Here is a 23,823-nt window from a genome sequence, read left to right on the forward strand (position 1 = left end):
TTATTTAATTTTTTTATGTGAATACACATTGATAAATTATTGTGCCCGGTTGGCTAAACCTGGCCATTCATTTCAACAACTCTCACGGTACTGTTATGTGACTCCGACAACCGAGTGCCTCCGGAAACTGCCGAGCTGTGACGCCGAGCAGCAACCGTAGCGACGCTTGTTGGAGTTTAGACAAGCGGAGTGAGCAAAATGGCGGACGAAGATATTACGCTTGATGGGAAACCTCTACAATCGCTCCGAGTTGCGGATTTGAAAGCCGCCCTGGAGCAAAGAAACCTCCCAAAAAGCGGGCAGAAAAACCAACTCATCAAGCGGCTCAAAGGGGTAAGTTTTGGCGCATGTTATGGGCGTCTGTGTCGAGTCTGGCTAAGTTCAGCAGGAGGCGAGAGACGGTGGGGGGGTTAACGTTAGAGGCCGTAGCGGTGTGTGGGCTCCGGAGCGGGAATACATAAACCGCCGTGCTGTCGCTGTTACACATAAACAACAGCTTTTGTTTTCGGCTAATTGTTAATGACAGTACAACGGAACTATCCACCTACCGAGTTCGCACTTAATTCGTAACTACTCGCAGTGCACCGTGTTGCACACAGTTGAACTGTGCACCTGTCAAGTCGAGGCCTAAGCTGAGAGTAAGCAAACCAACGGCCGCACATAGTGTACAGTACATGACAGTGCCCGCGCACGCTGTGTGTGTATTGGGGTTACGAGTGCGCGCCTCGCGATGTAAACACAATTTTACGAGCACTACTAACGACGAGTTTGTACAAATTTCTTTGAGGACATGTTAAATAAACACTATTGTTGTTTTGCACGATACTTTAGAGCCGAAAACACCAAGCCTCGTGGTCAGGATTGTAGAAATACTGAAGTCTTGAGTCAAAGTCCCCCCCTCCCCCAGACAGTTGTTTGGTAACATATTTTCTGATTAATAAAAATCTAAAGCAGATTTTTCGATTTTTACCCGTTTTACTTACTCAATTAATAGTCCACGTTATGACTAGAAATTTTATATCATCAAACTAAATAAAGACCCTCCTGCTTTGCCAAGATTTCTTACATTGTCGATTACGCTGTAGATAAATTTTTCGATTAATCATCAGTCATTTGGTCTATAAAATATGAGAAAATGACAAATGATGTTGATCAGTGTTTCCCAAATCCGAAGATGACGTCCTCCATTGTCATGTTTTGACTTTCGAAAACATACTCACATTTAGAAGCTGGAATCAAAGAATTTAGACTTTATTCCCTTTACCAAATTACTCAGATCGATTAATTAATTATCAAAATATTTGAAATGTAATAGTTGACAACTAGTCAATCAGTTGTTGCAACTTGCATGTCAGATTTAAAACTGTTGGGAACTTGAAGAATCTTATATTTCTGAATTAGCCTAGTAACAGCACTGCAGAGTCGTATAGGCAGATGTGTTGCATAGTAAATTGACTAAAAAGTCTCATCCTGTAGAATGCCTTTAATCACTTCTATTACAAAAATGTAATTATTAAAGTGAATATAAGGGATCGACAGTGTGCAGGGTTATTTTTTAGTACTTTCACAGTGAGTTCATTAATTGATCTGAAAGTAGTCAAATGTGGTATTTTTTTTAGTCTGTTACTATCAACTCATTAATAGCATATTGTGGAATGATTTGCGACAAAGACTGATGGGCAGAATTTAACAAAAGGTGACATGCATCTTTAATCACAAAGCTCAGAACATGCACAACTCTTGAAAATTGCTAGATTGAAAATGATACACTCAAAAAACCCTGCATATTCTTTATACACAGTAATATCAACATGGAATTCTTCAGGTAAGAAAATATACAAAAAAATGGTTTGATAAATTCTCACTACAAGCACGATGGAGTGCCACTTAAAGTACATGCTTGTTGGTGGAGATTGGTTCCACTGTAATTTACATACATTCAAAACACTGTATTATGCCATAATGTAGTATTCAATAGTGTGTAAATTAGGCTGCACTATTGGAACCTTACGCTAGTAGTGCTGTCAGTGATACTATTCAATGAGATTTTTCTATCTTTTTGTAACCTTATAATTCAAGGGAAGTAAACTCAATGTATTTATTTTTGGCAAACATGCTATTTGCTGTTATTTTATTGAAACTGACTCGTTAACATTTCACAATTTTATTCAAGAGTTTATATCCTTAATAGCAAAATAATTTACAATATTTTACAGGTGTTTTCGGCCATTTGTGAACCTACATGTATTGTTTAAATGTAATATATCTCATAACTGATTAATTACAACTTAGATCCAATACACAAGACAAATCACTGATTTATTTTTGCACTGGTGAGTAGCAGCAAACAGCAACTCACGCAATCGAGGACAAAATTTGTGCAACAGCTATTTCATAAGTCAAAATAAGCTTTACAGTGGAGTAATCAGCTGAAGTACGCTTTAGAATAAGATGAATACATATTCAAAATTGTGATGTCTGGCTTGTTTTACTCTTTCCCTGTAGGCTCTGATGCTGGAAAACCTACAGAAGTCATCGTCCTCACACAGCGGGCTGCAGCCCAACTCTCAGGTAGGAGATTTTTCAAGCTGAGTTAGGTTTATAATCTTTTGTCAACATGTTGAACTAATTTTTGTGCTATTCTGTGTTGTAGATAGGTGAAGAGATGTGCCAGAACAGCTTTATAAAACAATACCTGGCCAAGCAGCAAGAGCTCCTTCGCCAGAGACTGGAGAGAGAGGCGATGCAAGAGGAAGAGGCGGATGGTATACCACTTAAATAAGCACACACAATCACAAATCAGATTTTTTTATGTTGTTTAAACATTTGCACTTGGATAATTTTATGTACATATAATTTATGTCATTCAATTTAGTGTCAGCATGCTTATAAATGCTCAGATTACACCAAGCTCCCATAATGGATTGTCAAATACGCATTGCTCTTTACTGGAAAAAACAGAAAAAATGTTGTTTCCTCATTGTGTACATTTAAATCTGTGTGACAGTGTAGTCAGGTTACCCAGCCACTTCTGCCAAACTTAAAAATTACAAAAAAATTTATATATAGACAAGAAACTAATGTCTTTCAAAATGCTATGTTGCCTGAGATGGTTTAAAGACTAAATGTAACTGGATTATTTGAAAAATTGCCCTTGTTTAGGATCCTGTTTGTGTCTAAAGAATATAATCCTCACAATGGGGTTGACCTTTAACCCTGACTCGTGTCCATGTCTGACAGAAAGCCCAGCCGCACCAGAGGAGGATGAAGACCACTCTGAGGACAATGACAGCTCTTCCTATGTCTCTGACAAGGTCAGTAACCTCCACTGTCTGAATAATAAAGTGAGGAAAACAAAGAATTTGTCGCACAGAACTCGACACGTTAAATATTGGTGGATAAAAAAAGCTTGTTTTCCATTTTTCAAAGTATATTAATTACTTAAATTGCACAGAATTATTTTTCAATTCCTCGGTATTTAATCTGTGTTTCTTTGGACTGCTGATGAGCTCCTAAAATATTGAAATTTTGCTTGTTAATGCCATAACACATAAATTGAAAAAGTGCAATTTCCTCTTCGAACAACTCCATTTTCTGTACCCAGCAGCATCGAACCATACCGTCCCAGCCCTCTATGGCCACACATGAAGAGACAGGAGGAGATGCTATGATGGGTCATAGCTCTGGTCCTACCTTCCACCTGCAGGAGTCTCCTGAGACTCCAAGTGTCAGGATGCAGCGAGCCACCTTTCTCCAAGGACACAAGGAGCCACCAGCACCCTCTCCTCCCCGTGCAGTTGCCTCCCTGTCAGTGCGTGTTCTGGGACAGCCTGACCGCCAGGGACTGCCCCCTGCTGTACCCCGAGCCCAGGAGAAGGAGGGCACAGCACCAAGTGAGTCAGGATCAGCTCATTCAGTCCTCCACCTCAGTAGATCTGCTGGGGGTTCGGCAGGAAGTAAGGCCCACGAGGACAGCGATGAAGGTGATGATGGTGATGATGAGAGTGACGATGAGGACTGGGGCCCTGGTCCTGGCGGGGCACGAAGGGGAAACAGAGTGCCTCCCTTGCCGCAGCAGATGCCCCCCAGTCTCCCACCAGCAGCTGCAAGATCCAAACGCAAGCTTCAGCCTCCGCAGCACATCCCACCGCCACAGGTACACCACACTCCCATGCAGCTGCGCCACCCCACTCCTCCTCCCTCTCCACCCCCCAACCTGTTCTCCCTGCCTGACACTCCCAAACAGAGCCCACCAGACACAGATGACCATGAGGCAGAAGGTCCTGAAGCTGCACGTCGCCCAAAGGTGGTGCCTTTCCCACCTTCCACCATGCAGAGGCAAGACTCTGACACAAGCTCTCGCTCCAGTAGCCCTGAACCCCCTGTGAAGCGCAGGCCAGGACCCCTTTCTCTGCTTGTACACAAGATGGAGTCAGAGGGGGCTTTTGGTGCTGTGGAGACCACATCAGCTGATGGCATGTCAGGAAAGACGGTATGTTCCACTGCCGGGTCTTCTAGTGAATCGTCACTGCAAAAGTTAGAGACAAAGAGGCAGCAAGAAAATAGAGAGATGGAGGAAGAGAGGCGACTGAAGGAGGAGAAAGAGCAACAGCAGGAGCTGGAACAAGAGCGAAGGAAAACACAAGAGCAGGAAAGAGAGAAGAAACGCTTGGAAGAAGAGAAGGAAAAGGAGAGGAAACAGCGCCAGAAAGAGGAACAAGAAAAAGAGAGAAAACAACTGGAAGAGGAGAGGAAACAGCACCAGAAAGAGGAGCAAGAAAAAGAGAGAAAACAACTGGAAGAGGAGAGGAAACAGCGCCAGGAGGAACAAGAAAAAGAGAGAAAACGACTGGAAGAGGAGAGGAAACAGCACCAGAAAGAGGAGCAAGAAAAAGAGAGAAAACAACTGGAAGAGGAGAGGAAACAGCGCCAGAAGGAGGAACAAGAAAAAGAGAGAAAACGACTGGAAGAGGAAAAAGGAGAAGAGAAGAAACGCCAGGATGAGAAGAAGCAAAGAGAGGAGAAACGGTTAAAGGAGGAGCAGGAAAAAGAGGGAGCTGTCAAACAGAGAGTGGTGGTGACTGAGGCCCAAGATTCAGGCTCCTCGTCAGATTCTGACTCTAAATCAGACTCCTCTTCACAGTCGTCACAGTTTTCCTCCTCCTCAGGAGATAAAATCCAACCTGCCAGGCAGCTGAAGGTTAGTGGTCAAGCTGTTGTAGGTAGCAGGCATTTTCAATGGGCACAGATCAAGAAAATGCATCTTGTTTGTGATGCCAAGTGGTATCACACTGGTCTGTAACAGGAATGCTTGAGTGTCCTTTGTTTCTGGTGTTGTTATTTGCCATGCTTGTGTCTGTGCATGTATTGTTTCAATGTAGAAGTAATTCTGTTTCCAAATTTGTGCAGAAATTTGGCTGACATTTGCAGTTGCTTTCTTTGAATTCATAATTTTCTTTCAGTTTGCATTTGAAAGAAAACTAGCCTGCCATGGCTAAATATTGAGCTGCATTTTAAGAATCACTCTGTTTGAGATATTATATTTTGAGTCTTACTGTTTTTATTTTCAATCATTCCTCAGAAAGCAGGCCAGCGACAAGATGCAGAAGATGAGAAAAAGATGAACCAGAGTAAAGGGGCAGAGAAAGCACACCTTTCCAAAAGGTCAGTAACCATCATTTAAATACATTTAACATTAATTCTTCATTTTGTCTGGCTGTATTTCAAAAGTTACACCAGTTAGACACCTTCCTTTCTGTATCACTTTTTCCTGCTTCATGCACCATGTCTGCTATTCACTGTAATATGACACATAAACATGTTGTTAGGGTCCTTGTATTACTGTCAAGCAAAAAAAAGTGTTTCTGATTCAGTTAGTGTATTTCCGGTGAATTCACCTATTCTTGCTTTATGTTAGCACAGATGTGTATTGTTCCTAAACATAATATGCAAGTTTTATACCATCCCTGGATCAGATGTTTCAGGTATACAAGTTTTAAGAGCTCCTGATAGCAATTATGTGGTTTGCAAAAATGGAATGTACAGGTCTTTATGAATCTTAATGGTCATTTTTAACTTCCCTCCAGAGCATTTATTTTGAAGAATTTGCCACAGACTAGAGTAGACACAGTACTGTATTTCTGTTTTAAATTTCTGGATTTCTCAGCTTGTTACTGCTTTTGCTGGTGATGGCAAATATAATTATAAATCACATTTCAGGATAAACCTTCTCCCATTGGCGGGCAAAATATACATGGTAAAAATATATAGTCAACATGGACTAAATTAGAGGCTTTTGTAGATATACTGGACGGTGCTGGATGATTAACTTCAGCCAGTACAAACACGGTTCTCCATACATCTTTCACAGCTGTAAATATATGTTGAATTTGGCAACTTAGAGAAAACGTACCAAATTAAATTCTTCATTAATGACTCCACTGTGTTTAAAGTGTGGATCAGTTATGCTTCTCTGTGGAGCAGTGCATTTATAATGTCACCATTCCTGGAAGAAGGAATGAGAATAGAGCTGTGGTTCGCCAGTACATAATGTCAGGCAGTATAGTCAATGTTTTCAGAGATATTTTAACATACAACATTCGCGCTACTGCAGTTGATGAAAGGTTTAATGCAGTATTTTTTGCTAGTACTTGGATGTGTAAATTGCTTGGTATCTAATGAGTTGGAACACTGCACAGTGGCTGCCACAAAGAGAAGAAAGAGTAGTTTGATTGGGCAGCAGGAGACACTGTTCAGTTGTTTTCTGTCTGTCAGGGTGCAACAACATATAAATGTGATGCTGTGAGACACAGAACTTGTATTATACAGGGATGGGTCACTTTTAAGGACATTGTAATATTTTTCATATTTTTCTGGAGAATATTCAGTGGAGAGCTTGATCTGTGAGGAGGAATTATTAGCTCATGTTTTCCTCTTAATTAGCAGCGATTTCCTCTCTGTGTGTAGGGATCCCTAATCTCAGTGCTGGAAACTTTTTCATTTAAACAGCTTTACACTGGAAGCCTGTATTAATACTGCATTTTCTGGGCAATCTCAAAAACTGGCCAGCAGGACTATTGCAAAAGAGTTGTTTTGGATGCTTACTTGCTTTTAGAAATGTATTCATGCTTGGGGTTGGACAACAGTGGTTTCGGTCGCACTGTTTTTTTTCTTTTATAAAGTGTCAGTTCTAAAAACTGAACACAGGTTTTGTGCTATTCCATACTATAAGACAGATAATCAGGGGTGGAATTCATATATTCCAGAAATCCCTGATACATCAGTCTCTTAGAACAATTAAAAATGGTAAAGTGAGTGGGTTCCAACCCTTTTTTTGTTGTCTGAAAATTAACTTTGGCTATTTTGTATAGAAGAGATTACCATGTAACAGTAGATATTTATTAAATAAGTCCTACTCATACCTGTCCTTAAAATGTGTAAGAACATTTCTGTCTTTTAGCATAGCATACTAACTCATGTACAAATAATGTTTTTTGTGATGTGATTATTACAAGACAGAGGTGACGTTTAATCACGTTTGTGCAGTATTTACGACTGCAACAGAAAGAGCAAAGTGCACTGAAGTCAGGTGAACAAAATAAGATACAATGTGTTTACCTGCTTTTTTAAACTGTCATGTAATGTCTGTGTACCTTACTCTTTTATTTGCATTTTGTTTCTTGTCTGGGGCGTTGATAAACTGCTTGGTTGTGTAAGAGGTGGAAATAATTTACTTTTATGTACAGTTTGTCATCCTATGAACGCATGTATTAATAGAAATAGTCAATTTAACCTGGTTTAACAGCTCAATGATTTCTCATTTATGCCTCATAGCGTGCTGTATTTCTAGTCAGGCATTCAATGAGGCAGCCCCACAGCTGTTGTCGAACGGGTCCTTTCCGCGTCACTTTCTTCCTCTGTTGTCTTTTTCGTGTAATTTTCCGTCGTTGCTGGTAGCGGGAGCCCTATTTTCATTCAGTGCAGTTCATGTATTAATCATTATCTTGTGGTTAAATTTCGGTATGCGTCATATTTGAGAATCAAGCTGAGCCTTTATTTTTTTTAAGTCGCGGACCGGAAGGTAGTTGTTAAATAATGTGGGAGGCTTGACGCTGGTCTCGGTAGCCAACATGGCCGTCATGCATGCATTGCATCCCTGATACCGACGCAGTATACGGCTAATCAGCGATAGGAACAGCAGCGCCGGATTTTTTTTTTATTTCGCGTTCCCGATTTCAGCCCACGCCTGAACGGAACAACAGCCAGCGACAGGGTGTCATTTTTTTTATCAGCGGGGGTTCCCTTTCAAGGCCGGCCGTAATGCTGTCCGAAGGCAACAAAAACGGGTAAGAGTGAGCCAGAGGGCGACTCAAGGCTTCAGGTTGCTGGTGGTACTTTTACCCCACTTGTCCAGATATGATCAGGGATACATTAGTCGGTCTCAGCGTGTCGTTTTGTGCCGCTGTACGCTGCCGGTTAGCCGGTAGCTCCTGTCGGGCTGTTAAATATCTTGTCATCAGTTCACGTTGGCCTGGTTAGGAGCGGGTTACATGTTCGCCCATGTGAGGAGGACCGGGGGTGGGGACGTCGGTGAAAGCCTTTTGTTGGTTGAAGGAGCAGGGAAGATTTTTGGGGGGGAAGGGGGTCTTCTTTCTTTGATCATTGCCTAAAATAGCTTTGCATTGAAAGAAACATTAATGAATAAATAATGACCTAGGATCTCATGGTGTGATGAGGAAGAGCATGTAGACATTGATTTCTTCCCTACTGTCTTTCCTCTTGACCTCTTCATTTTCTTTTATGCCAGCAGCCAAAAGATTTAGTTTTGTCCTTTTCACAGTCAAACTTTTTTATTATATAAGCGCTTTCCTTAGATATGTTTTGTTGTTAAACCGACAGGGGACAATATTTGTATTTTTGGGTCCGTGTGGCTATAGCTGTTAATGATCTCACTGTTGTCAAGGGAGATCATTAAAGCAGACATCTGTTAGTTGTACAGTCCGTGTGAATGGTCCCTTATGGTGTGATATAATTCTCCCAGCTGGTACCAGCACTCACGCTCTAGTCCTCTGGGAGCTGACTACATGTCTGATTTGAGCAGTGACACTGTTTTGGTCCGGTTCATGGGATCACAGTATTAATTTGGAGTTAATCTGTGTAATTTTGTTGATCTGTCATGAATAACTCTGGTTATGTTTAGTCAGGTGGTTTTTTTTTTTTTTTTTTTTAGAAGTTAGTACGTTTTGCAGATTATAATATTGATCATTGATTTAAAATTGTACTTTAGTGTGCTTCCTCATTCTTGCCTAGTCATATGAATACAAAGCTGTATGAAGAGTGGAGCAGGAGGGCTTCAAGGCCGTTACTTGAGAAGAAAGAGCCAAGCATCACATAGTTAATATCTTAGTCTTTCTCTCTGAGTGATCATTTCATCCCCTTGCTCTGGTCTTTCTTGATCCTGAGGAATTGTATTTCAAGTTGACATCTGTCTCCCTTCATAGCCTGTGCAGGTGTGTTTCTGGCCTTGACCGTGAGTCTCACACACTAGTAGGCACTGACATCCACACCTAGGGCGAATGAAGAAAATCTGTGCGTGGTTTGGAGGGAGAGAAAATGCTGTCCTGTTACTAACACTCCTGCCAATGACTAATCTCTTGAGAAGGAGGTTGAACAGACTCTCCTAAAACACCGGGTAGTTTTCAGTAATACAGAGAATAACATTACAGGCCCTCTTTTGAAATATGCAGTAAAGCTACAGGCTATCTCTCATGATATGGGAATAAGAGATAAGCTAAGACTTGGCTGTCTGAGCAGACCATATGAAACTGAGTAAATATTATTGATTAGAGAGATATGTTACAAGTGCTGTTTCCAGTCTCGAAAAGGAATAAAGGGCATAGCTTTTATTGTTCCAAAACAAACTACAAGTCACCTAGTTGAAAGAGTTATTTGATATCTTTTGATAAAGGGGACTCAGTTATGAGCCAGAAAGTTTCTTCCCAGTGCGTGAAATTGACTGACTATCACATCTATCTCTTCAAGATGTTGAAGACAACCCCTTTGGCTAGAGGAAGTTGCTGTAGGCACTATCTGCTATTTTTTTCCTCAACCTTTTTAGATCAAATCATTAATTAATTGCTCAAGGAATCAACCAGTTTAGCAGATTAACTAGTGATCAGCACATACACTTTGTGATGTTTCTAAATGAATAATACTGTATTGCTGCTTTAAATTTAAGGTTTTTTTTGCTGTGACAAATGAAAAGATTACCATTGAACTTGAGACAAAACATGTTGCTGGTTCTTGTACCGGCATCTGGATTTATTCATTATCACAACCAAACAATTCTTGGTTTGATACTTTTCAAAAACAGGAAGCAATTTTACAGATCTCCCATTAAATGCAAACCATGAAGTACAGTGCTAAGAACTGTGCAAGCAGCAGAGGAAGATGAGCACGGTAATAAGAGTGAAGGATGCTAGAGGATGAGATTCTCCCACCTACAGGGTGCTGCCTTGGTGCTTGTGTCATCACATGGAGGCGGCAGAGGAGGCTTTTGATAATGCTGGTAGGGGAAGTTAAGGAGGGGGAAGCTAAAAATACAATGATGACATCTGCTTGTTTTTATGTCCATCCTAGATAACGGTGGTAAAATCAAACAACATGAGAAGAAACGTTTGTGTGAGGTCTGACTCACAGTAACCACAGTGCATGGTTTTCATTGGCTGAGTTAAAGGTGGGGGTTTTTCTATAACGACCGTGCGTGGATCAGATGAAGACCACACATGGAGGCATCTGTGAGCGTATGTCATGAAGTATGAGTTAGTTTGAGGAGTGTTTGTGACCCTGGGTGTCAGTTTGCTGGTGAGTTATTTATAGCAGGAGTGACCCAGATCACTGGCCTCCAGCACCCTTCCTCTGACTCTTCCAGTGTTCGCCTCTGTCTTGTCCTACACATCAGTTTGTCTCCTCTTACACTAACCCTGTCTTGAGAGCTGAGCTTGAAAGTAGTCTTGGCCTGTCTTTGGATTGCCATCAACTAATGTCACAACTGATCATTATTTTCTTTACTTATTATTCTGCTGATTTGTTTTCTTGATTAGTCATTTAGTCTATAAAATGTCAGGTAATAGTGATGGCTTGTTTTGTCTGACCATCACTCCAAAACTAAAAGATTTAAAATTTATTGCAAAAGACACAACAGTCACACCCACTCAAAAGGTATTGACAGAACATATAAAGTACTAGCAGGCTTTGTGATCACAGTGATTGGATGTGTGGTTATGGTCGTTATTGGTGCTTGCTACAAAAATAAGATGGAGACCTATTTTGCCACACCCTTCCCTCCTCACCCTGACTGTCTTCCTCTTGCAGGGAGGTGTCGGAGCCCAGCGCTGCTGCTGTGACGGAGGTGGAACCAGACTCAGAGAGCTCCATGGCTGAGCAGCCAGCCTCTGGGGCTGAGCCAGAGAACAGCGAAGTCCGCCTGGAGGAGGTAAGGTCACTGAGAGGGTGTGGGTGCCTCTAGCCTCTGTCTCCCACTAACCTGCATCCTCACTCATATAAAAGCATGTGTAATTAGCAGTGCAAATTGGGCAGGTCACTCAAAACCAACACACCCTCTGTTTTTTTAATACAATCATAAATGCTTTTGGCACCAGTAAAGATTTGATTATTTTAGCAACAACTCAGTATATATCTGCATCCTTTTGATCTCTTAAATGCCTATAAAATTACCACGAATGTGGATAGGTGGATGAACAGGGGCTGAGTTGGAATTGGGTCCTGGGGAAAATAGGAATGAACTCATCCCTACCATCTGCTTTTAATGCAACTAATATTTCATAACAAGCTCATTCACATAGATGATCTCTCACACGTCCAATGTCTGTCTGAGCCCTGCAGAGGTATGTTGATGCTGCTGGACTGAACGTAGTGATGTAACACTGAGTTGAATTACACATCAATGCTGCAGAGAGTGCATGCTTCTTATATCACTGTCGTTGTGGTGTGTATGTTTCAGGGAGGGGGAGGAAACGAGGGTGAGCTTAAAGGCCCTGACACACCAACTCGGCAATCAACCATTGCTTAGTGACTGTGTTTGACTGTGCCATAGTTATTGTGGTGTATCCAGAAATGGGAACACCTCTTGGCTTTTATTGACGGCAGTTCAAACGATTGAGAATGCTGAATTGGTGCTAGAGGTAGTGAGTGAAAGGCAGCTCTTTGCCTTGTGTTTCTGCTTTGTGATTTAGCTGCTTTTGGTCCAAGTTTATGTTTATTTCCTCCCCTCTACCTTTTGTCCTTGTAATAATACGAGTTAAAAGCAATGCAAAACCTTACAGCGCCTGGTGTAATTTTTTCTCAGCTATTCTCAATTGTTTGTTTGACCCATAATTAGACTGTGTTTTTCCATAAAAACCTTGACTACTCATCTTTTTTTTTTAAATCGTGCACATCAGCCGCTAGGGATCAGCTGTTGTCTTTGCAACATTTAATACTTTTGCGAGCACAAACACTCACATTTGGTGTGTCAGGGTCTTAAGAGTCATCACATCTGAATAGAGTATTGTATTTTATGCTGTCACAAGTTATTATACTTCTCCTTTAATTAATAAGGTAGCACATTTCTACATTTAAAGGCACATTTACAGCCTAATTATATATGTATACAGAGAGAGAGAATTGTTGCTAGAGCTCATTATGAAGTTACTGTTACAGATAAAGCTTTTACCCATAACAAGTTACTGCTGTTGAAACCAGTTAAAGAGCAGAATCCGCAGAGGAAAATCACAGATTGCATTTTAGGCATGCTTTTATGTCTAGAGTACCCAAATTAGATTTACTCGTGAGCTTTTATGCTATTGAAGTTATTATCAGCATGTGTCTATCTTAATGGTGTGTGTGTGTGTGTGTGTGTGTGTGTGTGTGTGTGTGTTCGTGGCTTGTTTCCTCGTTGGGTTTGCATGAGTAATGGACCGTGACATTGTGTGTAGAGATACATCAGGGCTTGTTTCTGCAGTTTCTTTCAAACTATTTTCACCCTCTGCTCTCTCCCTTGCTCCTTTCACACTGCTGCTCTCTCACTCTTGTTCACTCTCTCTCTTTCTCTCACTGTCTCTCTTCCCCTCTTTGTCCCCTTACTTTCCATCTTTTGCCTTTGTATCCCATCATGAACGCTTCTCTCTCACTATATATATTTATGGTGTAATTGCTGTTTAAAACCCCATTGATTGCTTTGTTATGAAGGTGCCCATGCCTCTTCCATTGCCCCTATTGGTACCTGCTGCGTACTACTACTACCACCACCACCACCAACACCTCCTCCACTCCTCCTCCTACTCCTCCTACAACTCCTGTCCCGCTATGCCCAAGTGCGTCGCTGGTACCTGAATTAGGCCCAGAGTCTGCAACCCCATGGCACTGAGTAAAGCCTGAGCCTGCAAGGCCTCCTGTGTAGCCCTCCAGTGACACGCTGAGCAGCAAGAACTGGAGCTTGCATCAGACCACCACCGACAACAGTGGCAGCCATGGTAACTGCAGCAGCACACAGTTGTCATGGTAACCCAGCGACAGGGGTTGGAAGCCTGCACGCTGATCTGAACCGGACTGGACTGTACCGCACTGTGTGGTGGTGAATGAAGGGTTACGGGAACGGGGGGTGGCTAACTCTTGAATCGCCTTCCCCTCTCCCCACCTTTCCCATCTGCCATTTTGAGGATACGCACAGTCTACAAGTGTCATCCTTCAAAAGCAAGATGTAAATCAAGAAAAGACAGAACTCCTCAGCTCTGCAGTTTTGTTTTTAATTCTACCTCTAACCCCACGCTGCCCTCTGCCTGTGGGGTGGAGTAACGACATTGGACTGCTGCAGTGACCCATTCAGTGATCAGGGATTGAGCATTGACACAATCACTGTTTGAGGCTTTAAACTTCGAAAGACACTCCAGTGGAGCAACTAAAATAATCTTCTTACAAGTCATGATTATAGGACTGTTTCAATGGACAATATTGTGGATAAGGCCTGTTTGTTTGGACAGAATGAGAAAATGTGGGCATTTACTCACATTTTTCAAACATCTGGGACACTGCTTTTGCAACACTAGCGGTCATCCTCTGTCCTGCTTTTTAAAAGAGACTGCAAGTAAGATTATGCACTGACTGTGCATGTAAATTGTGTCACCATTATCAAAGTTGCCATTGAGACTGTTTTCCTGAATTCTGCACCAGTTCCAGTTGTAATAGAGACTTTCAAAGGACTCACATTGCCAAGGACAAGTGATATGAATCAGATTACACACCGTGGCTTCTTATGAGTACATGGTGACATTGATCATCCACACTTGCCCAGGAAAAGTGGATGTACTCAACAAATCAGTGCCTCTTCTTTCTCTGCAGTCACTCTGTCAGTGGACTCAAGTGTGACTCAGTGGATGTTTCAACAAGAGGTTTTGATGTCCTGCCTCTGCTCTGGACCTGACAGATGGACTACTGCAGTTGTTCCTGTTACTTATTTATTTATGTATCCGTCTCCTCACTACACCCACAGTTTGGCCATTGCATTTTGGAAGATTTCATGTGGGTGGAGAGGCACTTATGCCAGGATTTCCATTTGCCCATTTTGACTTCTTGTCTGGATTGTAATTTAACAAAGACTGGAATATTTTTACCACCATTTTTCCCATTAAGAGACTTATGACGGATCTTGCTTCTGTGCTGTGAAAACAGAAACCCAAATGCCTTGGACAAGCAAGACCTCACAGATAACCTGCTGTCATTTTGACATTTCAGATGCCCTGAAGTGTCACAAAGACTTTGAGGACTGTATGTTAACTGTGAAAATAAAGGACAATAGCTTCCAGCTCTACAATTTTTTTTATCTCATCAGATGTACATCACAGATCATGGACTCTAACAAAGTAAACTTCATCCCACTAATCCCATCAGAATCCATCAGAAGACACTTTGAAACTTCCTCAAAAGACTGAAATGTGACTCTGTGACCAGCAGTCAGTCAAGAAAAGTCCTCCCCAGCCCTGATCAGGAAAAAAAGTCCAGCCAGTGATCAGTTCCTGCCTGGTGGCTAATCTGCACACTCAAATCGAACCCTCACTCCTCTGGCTTCTCTGATTGGATCCTTGTTGCCTAGATACAGTTCACACTGTCGTGCGGTTGGGCCATAGTCGAGCCAGTAAGGAATCAGGTGTCAAATGGTACCAGGAAATGACTTGTCATTATTCCACTGTTTAAAATGTATACATTTTTAAAGGAATAGTTATATGAAAGAGTCTTGCTCTTTCCTTCTGATCTTTTTTGTAAATGAGAGGAGTGAATTACTGCCCTCGTAATTTAGTCCAAATTTTTGATTGACATGTACTGCAGTTTTTGTATATTTGAACGCATAGTACGGTGATCTCTTGCTAATATGACAAATGTTTGTGGTGAATTTAAACTGCAGTAATGATCACTCTGCTGACAGATCATTGAGTCTTCAACACTCTGTTCTCCACTTCTGCTCATTGGTTTGAATAATATTTAATGCCGTCACTCATGATTCAGCTACATGCAATTACTTTGATGCATAATGTGCATCATGGCGATGTCAGCACCTCACCAAAAGAAGACAGAATAATAGTTTGAAGTTACTTTGAACCATTCTGCTATCATCACAAAATGTGTATGTCCTATACAGATACAGGATCCACTTAAATATACAGACACTTTTGTAGTCTTTTTTTGCTTCTGTTCTCAGCGTGCTCTAATGGACACAATCTTGTAATAACATACCACATTAAGATCTGACCCAGTTTGAGTTTCACATAAGCCTACTCATGTCCTAATGTACATCATGTACTTGCTTCTACTTGTGTTGAGTCAATCTCACACACATAAGTAGGGAGGCATAGAGATTTATCTCTGTCATTGAGCAGAGGTGGATGGCGGAAATGTGTCTGGAGTCTCTGTATCGACCAAAGAACCCTGTCGTTAATGTGGTACAATTGGAGTCTTCAGGCCTCTGTTACTTTAACCCTTCGTTCCCCACCCCTCCTCCACTTTTCCTGTTTCACCTCTTCTCTGTTGTTGCCTGTTTGGGTCTAGACTCTTGGTTCTCATCTTGCCCCACACCCCTGGGGTTTCTGTATGTTCTCTTTTTGTCTCTCTCGCTTTCCAGAGCACCACTCCTAAGGCTTTTGCTGCTCGCAAGATATCCTTAACCAGTAAGTACACCAGTTACACGCTTTTCCATCTCCTGGACCAGAAATATGAAGAAAAAAAACCTGTACAGAATACAGGAATACATCAATGTTCTTAATAGTGATTTTGTGAACATGAGGGTTGCAGAAAATGCAGAATATTCGGTCCACCTGATCTCCAAAAATATTTTATTTTAAAAATTTGCATGAAGGTTGTTGTTTAGTCGTACAGTTTTTTTTTTTCCTTTTTGTAAGATGTTCTCTTATAGGAAGACCAAACCAAAATATTTTTGTGTGGCATTTAAAACCAGAGGAAAAATCTCATGTCCAGGGCTTTGGCAGGATCCACAGCAAAAGTTCTGACACTTTTGTCAGTGGTGTAATTTCTGCCAGCTTTAATGGATTTTTTTAAATAATTGATTGAAGTTTGTGACTTCTCAGAGCAAACAGCAGTAGATTAGACACTAGGCTCCTCTGACTGTGGCTTATACATAGATTAATTTCTCCCTTTGTAGGTGGAAATGTTGATAGAAATAAAAGAAAATGTGTTTCTACCAAAACACTGGAGTGTTTTGGTAGAAACACAGTGACTCATAATTGATATTGAAACAAAAGACTTAATGTGCTGGTTTGGCTCACAACACCTTGAAAATCATTAGGTTGCATTATTTCCTGCAGTTTTAACATGCTGCAGCAGGGATCCTGTCTGTGCTTGTGGCCTCACAAGTGCACACTGTGTTTAACGACTTCCTGTTTTTTTCACTGTATAAAATGCTTTCCATAAGCTCTGTGTGGTAGAAGGCATGAGTAAAGAATAGCTGCTTAAACAAACCACAGCAAACATGTACCAACTAAACTAAATATTATTTTAAATACAGAACTATTAGAAAAGAGGTAGGGAAATGATTTAATCTCTCAGTTACAGTTCTCAATCCTGTAAACTTTAATTGGTTAAAGCCTACCCTCAGCAGAACTATTTGCATTAAAATATTTAAGCAATTATTTCTGCTTTTAGGCAATCAGCTTGCAGTAACTTGTCAGTTGAGTTCTGTTCAACAGAGAGGAAATAACCCATCTTCTCAGTCATAAATCACTTTTTTTTTTTACTCCTGCAGGCAGCAAGACGTCTCCAGCCACTACGGATGGAGGAACAGGGGAGCCTGATGCAGGAACTGCAGCAGGGAGGAAGAGGCGATGGGGCTCCAGCACGGCAGTCACGGCTAAGAAACCATCCATCACAATTACCACGGACTCCCTGAAGGTACTGACACAGCACAGGGACGAGCACCTGGTGTCCAGCACATCTGAGAAGACTTGTCTAAAATACGGGAGACTGTGATTGTTTTTAGTGTTGCTGGTATTTTTTCATTAAAACTGACTTTATTTAAGAGTTTTTTTCTGGTTCGAAAAGCTATGTTAGCTTGAGGTTTTTATAAAAAAAACAATTGTATGTAAATATTACGTTTCACGTTTAAATCACATCAGAGAAATGCATTAAATTTTGACACATTAACCGTGTGAACAAGATGAATATTTGGAGATTTTATTAACATAATCAGTCACTTCATGGATTGTGAAAAATAAGTTTGAACCCCTAAAATTTAGCAATATTACTGAGGATAAAAATAATACTTGTCTCCTCTTGCCGTCTAAGAGCTAAAAGATGTCTTTGTGTTTTAGTGTTTAATCCCAGACATCAAAGTAAACCAGGAGGCAGTGGTGGAGCTTCACCCAGAGGAGCTGCAGTTGTCTGGAGATGAGGAAAACCTGGACACTAACCAGAGCGACCCGGACAAAGGCCTCAAGATCCGACGCACTGTCACACAGGTAAGCATATCAGTGCTGTTTATTTCTAATGGAGAAAACCACAACATTTTTCTTTCATCTTAATGCCAACAGAAATACAAACTAGGGTTTCTATTTTTCCACCTGTTCCTTGTCACCAGGTTGTCCCAGGTGACAACCAGGAAAATGGACAGACAAATGAAGAAGAAGAAGAAGAAGAGGTTGAGAAACCAGAGAGAGAAAAGCAACGGAGGACATCCAGAGACAAAAGGAAGAACAGTCTTTCTGAGGAAGCCTCGGAAACACAGACATCTGTCAACCTCGACGGAGAGGCAAATAAAGGTAAACTGCCTCACTGAAAAGTTTGTGGGATTTTAATTGCTATAAATGACTGGATATAAATCTTTTTGCTGCCTTCTGCCTTCCATCATCCTTCTGGCAGTACTTCATCCTTTGCTATGTCCTTAATTACAAGCATTCCTGCGTTTCACAATCACTCTTCTCACCTCTCCCTCATCTGTCCTTCAGTTACCCCGAGCGACAGTCTGGTGCGTCGCTCGATAAGTCAGCAGAAGTCTGGTGTGTCTGTCACGATCGACGACCCCGTCCGCTCAAACAAGCAGCCATCACCGCCTCGTGGAAAAGTTTCAAACATCATTCATGTAACAAACCTGGTAAGTTTGTCATTCAGTGCATTCCACTTTTAAGTCTGTTCCACTTATGGTTGCACCATTTTGGCAAGTTGAAATTAATTCACACAACAGATCTTTCTATTTTCTTGTTTCCTTGCTGAGTTTAGGCCTTTAACCTTTCTCTCTTGGGGTACAAAAAAAATAAGATTTTCTTGAATGAGGCGTGTTGTTTTGATGCCAGTGGTAACCGCAGTCATCATCATACCCTTAATTAGAGTCAAGAACACTTAGCCAGGTGTTATGACTGTAGTTAGGCATCATCTGAAGTTGGGGCCCAGTGCATGACTTAACAGACTGCAACAAGACTAGACATTACACATATAATGACTAGCATTTTTAGATTTTCTTTTTTACTTGCGTCACAGGAGCAAAAATCGAGGTTACACATGGGTCAAAGATTGCCACCCAACGTCACTAATCTTAGGACTGCTCTAACACAGAATCCAGACAACGCTTGAAAAACGAAAGTGAACCATTACCTTTTTTTTTTAACAGAAACCAAAACTGAAGGATTAAATAGAGTTAAAATGTAGAAACAACTTTACAATTTTAAACACAGAAGATGTAAAATTTGAGAGTGGCACTAGAGAAAAGACGTTTTGATCTAAATTTCAAGGGTATGGGTTTGTTTTATACTGTAGCATTAATGACATTAATGTAGAAACTCTTTCATTGTTATGAAGCATTGAACAAGTGGAAAATATAACTTGCCGGTGCTGCTATGTAAACAAAATCTCTAGGTCTCTTTCTCTGATTAACGCAAATGTCTACACAAAGATTTCGTGGAGATTATTAGTTGTCTAGATATGTTACTATGACCCAGTATGTTGTACGGACTGACATTATCGTCCATAAAGCCACACCACCAGAGGTTGAGCCTCTCTGCTGTTTTGTCCTTGTTTCTGCCTTGTCTCACCAAAATTAGCAACTTTTCTTCAATGCATTGAAAAATACACAACTCAGGGACGAAAATCTGCTATTTTTATGCATGTCTACATTTTCTCTGCGCTACTGATTTCCTTTTCCCTCAGTTTGAGTGTGTCAACCGCTCCGATTCGAGTTGTTGACGGTTGTCCTATTTTATTTTTTCCTCCCAGGTACGACCCTTCACTCTGGGCCAGCTCAAAGAGTTACTGAACCAGACAGGTAGCGTGGTGGAAGAGGGATTCTGGATCGACAAGATTAAATCTCACTGCTACGTCACAGTGAGTACCAACATGGAGCAGATGCATGATGTTAACCAACAAGGCATTGGCCTTGGTGACAAATTGGCCCGTTTTAAACATGTTGTTCTTTAACAGATATCTAAATTATATTCAATGACTAGTGTTTGGTGCTGTGTATTAAAACAACTCCCAACATACACAACCCAAAGCAGTTTATCAGTATTCCCATGGAGTGTGTTTTTGGAAATACATATTATTAAAAACTGAAATATCTGCTTTTTTTCCCAGGGAGGCATATTTGAGCTTAAGCATTAATAGAATAATTTGCATAATAGTTGTCACCATCACCTCTGTGTTCTCATCCATCTGGCTCCATCTGTTCCTGTCTATTTTTGCAGTGTGTTGCTTGATATGTGATTACAATTGATGTAATGACTATTTTCTACCTCTTTTCTTTCATCCTGTTCTTATAGTACGCTACATCAGAGGAAGCAGTCGCTACCAGAACTGCACTCCATGGGGTCAAATGGCCTACGAGCAATCCCAAAGTGCTTAATGTGGACTTCTGTGAGCAGGATGAGGTAGGAAAGAGAACAAAAATCCTAAAATAAGCAAATTGCATTGCTGTCAACTTACACACACTAAATATAGTAGACAGAGGAGAGGATATTCTAGTACTGAAGAATTCAGTATTCTTCTGCTGCTGTGGTTATTCTGTCAGGAAGGAAAAACAATCATGTATAGACAGAAAATAGATAAAAATGTTAACTTCATATACCTGCAAAATGTGGCTAAATAAATCAGACATTTCAGTTTTAAGAAATTGTCAACTTGAAAGTATTTGAGAAACAAAAAACCTCCTGCAAACCCAAGTATGCTTGTGGGCAACTAGTACTATGAAAGGTAAAAGGCATAAGGAATTAAATATTAACAAGTTTATTTCTGGAGCCATTTCAGATGAGCATCCACATACTGTACTACCTGCCCTCAGGGATATTTTAAAAATTGTATCCACTGTCAAGTTCTCCACCATGTCTGTGCAGATGTACTTCTCTGTTGTAGTTCCAAGCCTACATGTTTTATTCAAATTGCTCCTTTTTCATCAAGTGTATGTTTAATTTTCTTTACACATATTTTCCTCATCCGTCATTTTTCCCCACAGCTGGACTTTCACAAAGGTGTCCTGAAGCCAGAAAGGGAGGAGGAACACGTCGTCCAGCCAGGTGGTCCTCAGAACCGGCTGCCCCCTCTGATGCCTGAGCGAGACCGGGACAGAGACCGCGAAAGAGACAGGGAGCGTGAACGGGAACGGGACAGAGGCGTGCGGGATCTGTGGGCAGAGCGAGAAAGAGAGATGCAGCGCCGGGAAAGGGCGCGAGGTGAGCGGGAATGGGACCGGGACAAGGTCCGGGAGTTCGCAAGACCGGGAGAGGACGAACAACGATCTAGATCAAGAGACAGAGAGAGGAGGAGGAGGGAGAGAGCCAAGAGCAAGGAGAGGAAGACTGATAAGAAGGGTAAGGCACCTCAGTGTGGTTGGAGCTAACCACGAAGGGAAAAGGGGGAACAAAGGAGTTTTTTACAGAAGAGAAAAAGCCTGAATAGACTCATGAATAATTTGTTAATTGCCTAATGGAAGACCGTAATCACTATCACAGGTTTTAGTCTACTTGGCGGGTTTTGCTGGCCGTTGTGAAAATCATGTTGTTTTTTTACAGAGTTCTGTATAACTTTTATAAATGCTTTTATTATTGTGGATATCAGTGAAAAGAAAAGCTTGAAGAAAAACCCAGCCTAATTCAAAAAAACTGCAGTGGGAACACAGTTGTACTTAAAACATGACTCAAATATACAATCTTACATCGAACTCATGATTATCTGTTTTGGTACTAATATCTGCATAAAAGAAACATATTCAGTACACCCAACAGATAAATGCTGTCATGCAGCCTCACATCCTCCAACTCTGTACAGGTGTTGTTAGTGATAATTTAGACATTTCAAAGGATGTCTTTACACACAGGTTGAGTTGTCTTCCACTGTCTGAGAACATTTACCCATTTGTGTTTTCTCACTGACAGAGAAGGGAGATGAACCTCCAGCCAAATTGCTTGATGACTTGTTCCTCAAAACCAAAGCAGCTCCATGTATATACTGGCTTCCACTGACCGAGGAGCAGGTTGGTCCTACACACACACACACACACACACACCCACACACACACACACACACACACACACACACACACACACACACACACACACACAGTGTTTAGTCTGTTGCATTGAGTGCCTTCAGATTTCACTTGTGCTGTGCATCTAAACTGCTCTGTGTCCACCAGGCGGCGCAGAGGCTTTTAGATCGCACAGAGCGCCAAAAGGAGCGCGAGCGAAGGCGCAAAGAGCAGCAAGAGGAGGAGGACAAGAAACGGGAAGAGGAGAAGAAGGAGAGGCTGAAGGCCCGGGAGAAGGACGGCGGCATGGCGGCAAGCGGCGGGGCGGCTGGGCGAGGAGCTGAAGGAGATCGAGAGCGGGACCGAGGCCGAGACAGGGAGGGGAATCGCAGTCGAGACAGGGAGGGGAATCGCAGTCGAGACAGGGAGGGGAATCGCAGTCGAGACAGGGAGGGGAATCGCAGTCGAGACAGGGAGGGGAATCGCAGTCGAGACAGGGAGGGGAATCGCAGTCGAGACAGGGAGGGGGACCGTAGTCGAGACAGAGAGGGTGAAAAGAGGTGGGACAGCAGCCACCGGCCCAGACGACCTTCTCCAGGCGCTGGTAGTGGACGGCGGTCTCGCAGTCGTAGCAACCCCAGGGACAGACGCCGCTGAGGGCCTGGAGGCTGCAGGGAAAGCTGAAGAGTGATAGAGGGGGGGAAGCAGTGCAGCAGAGGACGCAGCAGACAGGAAGTCTTGGGAGTGTTTCACATGCCTCATGTTCAGGACTTGCGTCTGCCCCTCACTACCTGCCCCACTGTGCTTTAACTCGTCCACTTCGACGCCAGCGTTGTCTTCCACACACTTCTGCCATTTCCCCCCTCCCCCCGCCTTCTTAATGTTCTCACAGATAATCCTGATTACATTTGTAGGAAAATGTCAGTTCATCTGTCTCCTGTACCACGTTCTTCTGTTCTTTGTCTTCCAGAAGCAAAATTCTGTCCTTTCTCCTGTAGAGAGCAGCGTTCCTCCTCGTCTCTGTGTAGTGCTGTCATAATTCTCCTCCATTGAAGAAAAAGAAGCAGAGGGCGGTTGTTTTCTGGCTCGCCTCTTCATTTTATCCCACTGAGGTTTGGGAGCCTGCCTCTTTATTTTAGTTCTGCGGGCACACATTTCCTTCCTCCTCAGCGCCCTGTAATATAACCAGTTAAAAATAGATCCCTGACCTTCACATATTTTCTAGCATAAATTGTAATGTTCCAATCTTCAGCACTAAGTTTTTGGTTTTTATTTACTCTTACAAGCAATCCTTGTGAAAGTGAGGAACGTTATTTTGTTTTGTTGAAGTATTCTGAGTCAAGTTTTGTTTTTTCCACCCTTGGGGGATTGTTGTGCATAACAGCAAGTGACGTTAGAGTAATAAACAAAAGGTGCAACTTGTCTCAACACTGTAAACTAAAAAAGTGGTAGGAAGAGACGTGGTCTTATGCCTGAATTTGTATTTAGGGGATGTTTATGGAGACGAGAAGGAGAGGAAATAGAATTCTTTGATAATTTTGTGAAACTGAATTTCACTGAAGTCTCCGTTCTCAAACACGTCCTCTGATCCTTCAATCATATATTTAAAAGGAGAATAAGAATAAAAAGTTTATCTTCTAATAGAGTGATGGTTACAATTTTAATATTTTTAATTTTGTTTGTAGCTTGAAACATTTTAATTTTGATTTTTCCCCCGTTCTCCTGCCAGTGCTGAATGTACCTGAGAATTTAAAAAAAGTGAATAAATTTAAATTGGTAATCACATTGTTTGCTTGGACGTTTTTTTCCACACA

At 41.7% G+C, this 23,823-nt stretch overlaps 1 protein-coding gene across 2 annotated transcripts; it reads left to right on the plus strand.

Moving 5' to 3' along the window:
- Positions 1-173: 173 nt before the first annotated feature.
- acin1b (apoptotic chromatin condensation inducer 1b) lies at positions 174-23,794 on the plus strand. 2 transcript variants are annotated; one of them, XM_023268631.3, is made up of 17 exons: positions 174-333; positions 2,506-2,571; positions 2,654-2,765; positions 3,241-3,314; positions 3,605-5,200; positions 5,582-5,664; positions 11,374-11,494; positions 16,172-16,217; positions 17,309-17,454; positions 17,874-18,020; positions 18,140-18,320; positions 18,507-18,652; positions 19,768-19,875; positions 20,310-20,417; positions 20,999-21,353; positions 21,918-22,015; positions 22,178-23,794. In XM_023268631.3, exons 1-17 carry the CDS (start codon positions 199-201, stop codon positions 22,664-22,666), a joined length of 4,011 nt encoding a protein of 1,336 aa, XP_023124399.2. In that variant the 5' UTR covers positions 174-198; the 3' UTR covers positions 22,667-23,794. The 2 variants fall into 2 exon arrangements, with proteins under 2 accessions (XP_023124399.2, XP_023124400.2); XM_023268632.3 differs by having other exon boundaries at positions 3,608-5,200.
- Positions 23,795-23,823: the final 29 nt, after the last annotated feature.

This window comes from Amphiprion ocellaris, chromosome 23, assembly GCF_022539595.1.
Source record: "Amphiprion ocellaris isolate individual 3 ecotype Okinawa chromosome 23, ASM2253959v1, whole genome shotgun sequence".
NCBI classification, from domain to species: Eukaryota; Metazoa; Chordata; class Actinopteri; family Pomacentridae; genus Amphiprion; species Amphiprion ocellaris.